Source organism: Sinocyclocheilus rhinocerous, unplaced genomic scaffold (genome assembly GCF_001515625.1).
Source record: "Sinocyclocheilus rhinocerous isolate Xijiao unplaced genomic scaffold, SAMN03320098_v1.1 scaffold822, whole genome shotgun sequence".
Lineage (NCBI taxonomy): Eukaryota > Metazoa > Chordata > Actinopteri > Cypriniformes > Cyprinidae > Sinocyclocheilus > Sinocyclocheilus rhinocerous.
This window is the reverse complement of record NW_015624556.1, coordinates 96,093-104,881: the sequence shown is the minus strand read 5'-3', so window position 1 is coordinate 104,881 and position 8,789 is coordinate 96,093. Positions and strand designations below refer to the sequence as shown.

At 36.5% G+C, this 8,789-nt stretch overlaps 1 protein-coding gene across 5 annotated transcripts in view; it reads right to left on the bottom strand.

Moving 5' to 3' along the window:
* The window catches only part of LOC107742796 (pumilio homolog 2-like), a 107,381-nt gene that overhangs the window by 89,052 nt on the left and 9,540 nt on the right, over positions 1–8,789 (bottom strand). For all 5 annotated transcript variants that reach the window (XM_016555848.1, XM_016555836.1, XM_016555858.1 and 2 more), the window contains exons 5-6: positions 7,381–7,568; positions 4,387–4,559 (exon numbers count right to left, since the gene is read on the bottom strand). In XM_016555848.1, the coding sequence (XP_016411334.1) occupies positions 4,387–4,559; positions 7,381–7,568 (361 nt within the window). The remainder of the gene's footprint in view (positions 1–4,386; positions 4,560–7,380; positions 7,569–8,789) is intronic.

Below are 8,789 nucleotides of genomic sequence, written 5' to 3'. Positions count from 1 at the left end.
ATCATTTACACGGTTGATTCATTCAGGAACGAAACACCGTTTCTGTTGCTCAGAGACGCAAAACAACGCTGTGGCTGTGTTTGGAATGATTTTTTTTGGAGAAATAGAGCAAAAACAGGTAATATCGTAAAACAAACGTAAGTCTCTTAATATTAACTTCTTGTTTATTGAACTGTTGTATAAAATCAATATCACATTTGTAATCATGCTGACTTTTGGAGAAAAAAACGGCACTCTTCATGTGATATTAACTACATGAAATGATATAAATATATAAATTTTCTGCCCCATATCTTGAATTACATATTTCAAAATGCATTAATAGACTGATTCATGCAGTGAAAGAACGCACTATAAATGCACACGCACACTAGTCTAACCTGCTAGGTGTTTTGTTTGCTTTTCGCGATATTCTAGATAATATCAAAATCGCACATCGTTAAAACAACAATTACGATATTATCGCAGACCTTGCATATCGCACACCCCTATTCGATTTTTATAATGCATTTTCTTCTTATCGATCCACCAGTTCACATTTAAAGCGTGTTTGCAGGGTAAAAACATGGGTCGATTTCGCATTGGTCTGAACTCTGAACAAAACAACAGTTTTATTGAAAATGCTCCTTCATTCTCTGACAGCAGGTGGAGCGTTTGGTAGAAATATAACTGTTTCCCCGGTAATGGCAGAACACAAAGCAGCGCAGCACCGGACTTTGTACGTGTAGTGCTCATGTTTATTTCATGAAATCATAACATTAGCCTTTTGAAGTTTAATCGTCACATTCAGCCATATCGCAATTCTGGTCTTTCCGTCCCCAAATTTAAGACCTCTTGAAATCATAATTAAGACTTTCTTGTACAATTTAAGACTTTTTAAGGCCTTAAATTTGACAACTAAATTTAAGACTTAAGACTTTTTAAGACCCGCGGAAACCCTGCAATGCCTCCGTCGCGCTATAATTGGATATGAGCAATTATGATTGGATGTTGTGATTGGTTCATGTGATAAATCCCGCCTCTTGTTTTCGTGCGAGCTCTCGGCCTGAATGAAGAAAATTATGGCGTTATTGACTAATTATAAAGTAAGTAAACAACTCTCCTGCTTAGATATCACTGCTTTGTGTCTAGTGGTTCAATGGATCACAAATCTCACGGTTCGGATCACATTATGGTTTTTGACCCACGGATCGGATCATTTTTCGGATCAGCAATAAAAGAAAAATATTTCAATTTAACTTGCTTTCCATTTATTACTTAAAGCGAAGTACTTCTTTGATACCACAGCAAATACTACTAGATTAACTAAGAAAGTTTAAACATGATTAAAGAGACAAGAGAACAGCCAGTAAAAAGAACAAATACACAAATTACAGGATCATTTTTCGGATCAGCAAGAAAAGAAAAATATTTCAATTTAACTTGCTTTCCATTTATTACTTAAAGCAAAGTACTTATTTGATACCACAGTAAATACTACTAGATTAACTAGGAAAGTTTAAACATGATTAAAGCGACAAGAGAACAGGCAGTAAAAATAAGAACAAATACACAAATTACAAGCATATATATATACAACAGAATATGTTACAAATAAAATAAGGTTGGTAGTATTCAAATACAGAAATGTAATAATTAGGGAAAATAACACTGCATAGTGTTCACTGTATAAATTAAATATAGATTTTTATCACAGCTGTTTTGTTGTTTGATGATCATTAATGACGGCAGCAGTATTTATAGGCCGCTGTCCCTTTAAGACCTGATGCACGGATCCTCTATAATGATCACATCCGATTTCTTTCTCAGCTGTTTTCATTCACTTGAGACATAACTGACTGCGTTTATCTGAATGATTGTTGAGATGGGTATTTTGTCATAATTTTGTGTGTATGTGTCTGTTCAGAGGATTCAGAAGAGGATTCAGTTCGGTGTTTGCGCGCCATCTGAAACGCATGTGCACGCTTCATGTGTGTGCGGCTGTGCGCGTAGAGAACAGCACACGAGTAACGAATCGAGTTCCCTTTCGCCTTTTCTCTCTGGAACTGTTTAAATTTCGCGTCAGTTTTTAGTGAGCATTCAGCTTGATGAAATGAAAGATGTATCTTCGTGCCAGTGACAAAGTTTACTGGGCTTTTATGACGCTGACCCAAAAATAAGTTTTTTTTTACAAGTGCAAATAGCCCGCCTTGTTGGCAGAGGCTATTTACACTAACTCCGCCCATCAACGTGTGATTACAAAGCATTACAAAAGACTATCATTTAATAACAGCTCCAGTGGCGCAGATGGTAAAGTACGTGTTGAAGTCGTTTTTGACGCAATCAACCGGGGTTCGAATCGCGTTTATATATATATATATATATATATACACAGTATATACACATACATACAGTATATATATATTATAACCATGTATGAATGAAAAAGTATGAATGCATATTTGCCATTTTAACTGAAATTAGGATTAGTGGTGGTGTTGAGACATTGTTGGTCATTCAGTTTTTCTGAGAAAAAAAAAAAAAAACCCTACCAATAATACTGATAATATAATAATACTAATTCTACTACTGATAACAATATAAAACAATAAGATCTGATGATCTGCTGGGTTTATGAATATTAATCATGTTGTCAACATTCGCTCAAACTGATTTGCTGAAATCAAAACAGCGACTGTAATAGGTGAGCACCAGCCAACGACACTGCCGTTTGCACATTAGCTCTGCCTACTACCGAAGAAACCAGGGGTCCGTTCTTTGTACGTCGCTAACTCAGTGAACGCGCAATTATCTCAGATAACTCAATCCAGCCATACTAATCATCAACAACAGTTGCGTTCGAAGAACCGAATTAGCCAGATCCTGATTAGCGCGATGACATCATCTTGGATGTGACATTTCATCTCGGATGTAATAAGCGACGTACGAAGAACGGGCCCCAGAAGTGGCTTCCACTTGTTCTTAAAGGTCCACTGAAGTGCCTTGAAACACGCAGCGTTATTCTATGTGGTGACAATTTCAACTGAAACAGGAAGACAGGGCGGAACATATCAAGCAGCCCCGCCCCCGTTTTAAAATAGCCAATAGTGTTTTGTTTATATCTGCTCAGGGCAGAGCAGTTGAGCTCGGTAAAGCCGCATTTGACAGCCACAGTTTAATAGATTACCCCCTAGATTCAATTTGAAACTCTTACTAAAAGAAAATAGTGACCATAATCATGCTGAGGCTGTGTTTAATATTTGCCGACTCGTGCATATGATCCGCTCCATGCGATCACGTCTCTGGACCGGAGCCAAAGTCAGGATCAGACTGTGCGCACTGCCGCGGTTCGCGTGACAACGCGAAACCAGACCTCATCTGCCCCAACCGAAAGCATATTTATTTACACTGTCTGAATTCGTTCCCCATCACCTACATTGTACACTACGTGCCATTCACCTTACAGAAAATACTAACACTGTGAACAAGTGACCGATCTCAGCCGCAACTTCAGCATCTTATTTATAGTGTATGGGGCAGGCACTTCGGATTCTAGGGAGCATTTGATTGGTCAGAAGATTTGATGAGAAGCTGAAGTACGAGGTGACGTCAAAAAAATCGTTAATCCATTTTGGCAGAAGTGACGAACTGCAAGCTTTGAATGCTTATATCTTCTAAATGCAAATTTTGTCACTGTTTTGGAGCACACTGCCTTATAGATAACCTTAAGACTAACATATTGATACTAACACCCAAAAAACGTTCATTTTGATTTCACGAGGACTTTAAAGGCTAAATAATTCTAAATGAACTCCACTATTTTGACAGGACAATACAACAAAGAAAATAATTTACACGTAGCACATCAAATCTATGTGCTAGGGCTGCACGATAAATCGCATGCGATATTTAACGCGCATCTCGTCAGTAAAGCCGGTTCTGTAATCACCGGCTTTACTGACAAGATGCGCATTAAATATTTATCGTGCAGCCCTGTCTTGCTCTCCCTCTTTTTGCTTGTGTGAGAGAAACAGTGAACGCTCTCAGCTAAGTAACAACTAGTCGGGCACCTTCACACTAGAGTTTATGGTACGCCAAATACGGTGCGCATCCATTGAGATTAATTAAAACTGTGCTTTAAAGTGAAACAGTGTTCAAAATGAATGAGGGTAAGTGAAATATCTGTGTTAAACTTACACTTAGTCTCTAACTCAAACACTGGTGAGTGAATTCTAACAAATTATTAGCCAATGGCTAACGAAAGACATTATTTGACTGTCTGGCATGGACATTTACTTGCATATGCAAGTGTAGCATTGTAGAGGGCTGTTTAAATACTTTTTAAAAGAAAGTTACATTTTTTTGTTAATACTGTTACAAGTTTAATTAGCAAAAGAACCATCATACTTGAAGTCTTTACAGTCGCGATCCATCCCATTCAATAATCCTCTGGAATTTGCTTTTGAGGCATCCCCTTCATCTCCGACTTGCATCTCAGGACTTTTGTCTTCTTCAAATGGAGAAGCCTTTTCTTTTGAATCACCTTTCTCCCTGCCATCTGGATCTGCATCTGCTCCACCCTGGAATCACCATAAATCAAGTTAAACAAAGCCATCCCCGAGGCCAAATTACTTCAGGTTGTGTATGAATTATCTTAATCTAGTCTAATACCCCCCTCTACAAAATACTATGTTACCCAGTAAATATTCATCCATGGCATTTAATGTTTTAGCTATTATCATTATTGTGTGATGAAGTTTCTAAAATTCAGTTGATTTGACACAGAATGACCCTATTTTCAATCATTTCTATTCTTGACTGATCTTTTTTCAAAATTTTGGCAATATAACTGTTAAATGATTGATCTTGAGAGGAGACCCTAGACATAAAATTTGACTCTCATATGTTGATACATAAAATCGGGAACTTGACAGGTGATTTTTATAAATTGTTGTTTGATCACTATTTTTCAGTTGTTTAAAAGATTAAGGCAATTATCAAAGTTTGATAAAAATGTTTCATTTTCCAATAAAAGATCATACTTTTTTACATGATTTGTTATATTTAATCACCCCTTTGCAGATTTTGAGCCATACAAAGATAAAAAATAGAATAAAATACCAGCAGGCGATCTTCAGAGCTGGGTAGTAATTACGGGATTACGTAATCAGATTCTAAAAATTAAGTACTTGTAATTAGATTAAATTACATTTTAAAATACTCGTAATCTAAACTATTTACACAATAGCAATAAATTATTCATAATTTGCTGATTTTCCCTAATTCCTCTTTTTCACCTTTTAATGTTCCTTTCTAAAATAACCGACCACTTGTATACACTCATAAAGTCTTCCAGTTTTGTTCATATTCACACAAAGGATGGATTTACAAAAATCATTTCATGTTTAAGAAGTGTTTCAACACTGCATCAACTACTGAACACATTCATTTTTATTTGAATTATCACTCTGTAGGTTTTTTAACTATGTATTTCTATGCCTTTAGAAGGCTTTTGTCTTTCAAACACATTAAAATGCACAAATTCATGAATTCACACTTTTTTTTCATCTGATCCTCTTTCACCTAATGTATTTACTTAAAGTACCCCTAAGATTTTAAAATAAGATTTTATTGAGTATAACATTTGCATGTTCATGGTTCTCTGATGTAGGTTATGGGCACATGACATGCAGATAAACAAATAAAATATTTCAATTTTTTAGTAAGTGTTTTATTTTGATTGATTTTATAATGACTTATTTTAATTTAAAATTTTTATGATTTAATTGATTATTAGTTTTTTCATTAAACTCATAAACCCCTTGCAGTTCCTTCACAAACCCCAGTCTGGGAAACCTTGACATAATATAATGTTTAATGCAGTTCATGTTGCTAATAACAATGAATGGAATATATTTTCTTAATTTTTGTATTGTTATATCAATATGGTATAAGATTAGATCAAATCTAATCTGATAAATTTTTGACATGTAATTTGGAATCAGTAACAGATTACAATTTGTAAGTGATCTACCCAGCTCTGTGCATCTTTACTTTTTAAAGCCATGAAATCAAAAATGACCATATTTATTTCTTTAAAGGGAAATTACATGACATACTTTCTTCTGTGTGATTTTTATTGGCATATCTTTATATATCATATGTAAACAATGTGTCAAATCCTAAAGGATCAATAATAATTAGGACTGCACGATAAATCGCATGCGATTTTGCGCAGCTCGTCTGTGAACAACGGCTCTGTGTAGTTAATGCTGCTCAATGTGAAAGCACGCAGGTGATGGAGATTTACCGCTGATTACAGAACCGGCTTTCTGACAAGATGCGCGTTAAATATCGCATGCGATTTATCGTGCAGCCCTAATAATAATGAAAATCTACAGATAGCTCTGTTTCTGACTGCTCTTTTCTGGGGTGTGTTTGTTTGTAAACAACAGTAAGTCAGTTCACTGCCAAGTAACCAAGGCTGGGTGGGACCAGTTACTTATTTCTATGGGGCAAAAAGAAGAAATACCCATTCTGTTTTATTTTGTTTTTTTTTACATAAACCAAGAATTAAAGGGTTAGTTCACCCAAAAATGAAATTTCTGTCATAAATTACTCACCCTCATGTCGTTCCAAACCCGTAAGACCTTCGTTCATCTTCGGAACACAAATTAAGATATTTTTGATGAAATCTGAGAGCTCTCTGACCCTCCATAGACAACAAGAATACTACCACGATCAAGGCACAGAAACGTAGCAAGGACATCGGTAAAATATTCCATATGTGACATTAGGGGTTCAACCGTAATTTTACAAAGCAGCGAGAATCCTTTTTGTGCGCAAAGAAAACAATAATAACAAATTATTGAACAGTTCTTCTCCCCAAGTTATCGTCTTCCGCCATTTTGGAGAGTACCCCAGAACGTTATCAGCGTTGTTTACGTTCAGTAGAAAGCGCGCATGCTGAAAGTAAACAATGCTGATTATGGTTGAGTGTGAGTAATTAATGACAGAATTTTCATTTTTGGGTGAACTAACCCTTTAAACACTCCATGTATTCTCTAGTGCAGGGGTGGCCAAAGTCGGTCCTGGAGAGCCACAGTCCTGCAGAGTTCAGCTCCAACCCTAATCAAACACACCTGAACAAGCTAATCCAGCACTAAGGGTTACTAGAAAGCTAAAGGCAGGTGAGTTTTAATCAAGGTTGGAGCAAAACTCTGCAGGACTGTGACTCTCCAGGGCTGATGTTGTCCACCTCTGCACTAGTGCTTCTTTCAGATTCTTTTTATTCAATTAACTTCCGCAAATTCTGTCCTGATTTTATAACACATATGCTTGAGAAAAGAAAAACGTGTTGCAATAAGATACCCAATGAGTGTAATAAGATAACTGACTCACATAGCCTCCGTTTCTGTAGTGACCATCCATCTTGTCTCCAGGGGAAGAACTGAGGACATACTCCACCATACTCACACCCAGACCACCCCCCTCTGAGCGAGGGGACAGTACAGAGCTTGCATCTCCGTTCCCGTTGTAGCTCTGGCCTGGTCGCCTTTGCACCATAATGGGCTGAGAAACAGAATGATCTAGACACAGCAGAGGAAAATAATACTGCTATGACAAAAACAAACCAGAAGACAAATAAAATATTTAAACATGCATTAAGAAAATCAAGCTAATGCTACTGTAATGGAGATGTATGCAATATGGAATTTCTAGAATGATAACTACAAGTAACAATCAACAACTTTTCGCAGCTGATGCTGATAATTTTATATCTTTCAATTTATTCTTTATTTTATTCTATTTACTCTTTATACTGGAGCTGCTATCTATTAAGCTACAGTCAACTGGACCGATTCTTAAATCATATTTTAATGGGTGACAAAAATTAGAAAGGTTTTGTTTCAATTTATGAGATAAAGTAATCAATTTCAAAACATTGCTATCAGCAGGTGATCGTGATTAAAACAAGCACAAACAATGCAACAAATCCTGAAATATATACATCTATTGAATGTCTACCACACATGCTCCATAGCTGAATCAGATTTGTTCATAATTCATGAATTTTGCAACATTGACAGTGTTACTGAACTGAAGTGAGTCAACATTCAATTCACTCAAAGGGTTACTCCACACCAAAAATGAAAGTTTTGTCATTAATCACTTACCCCCATGTCGTTCCAAACCCGTAAAAGCTTAGTTTGTCTTCGGAACACAATTTAAGATATTTTGGATGAAAACCGGGAGGCTTGCGACTGACTGTCCCATTGAGTGCCAAGTATATAACACTGTCAAGGCCCAGAAAAGTATGAAAGACATCGTCAAAATAGTCCATCTGCCATCAATGGTTCAATCTGAATTTTATGAAGCGACGAGAATATTTTTTGTATGCAAAGAAAACAAAAATAACGGCTTTATTCAACAATTCGTCTCCTCCGCGTCACCGTAGCGCCATTTTGGAGAGTATCCACTGAACGCAAACTGCATATGCTGTTCTGTGTCAGCCGCACCACACGGAGGAGACGAATTGCTGAATAAAGTCATTATTTTTGTTTTCTTTGCGTACAAATAGTATCCTTGTCGCTTCATAAAATTCTGATTGAACCACTGATGGCAGATGGACTATTTTGACGATGTTTTTCATACTTTTCTGGGCCGTGACAGTGTTATTTACTTGGCAGTCGATGGGACAGTCACAAGCCTCCCGGTTTTCATCCAAAATATCTTAAATTGTGTTCCGAAGACGAACAAAACTTTTACGGGTTTGGAACGACATGGGGGTAAGTAATTAATGACAAAAT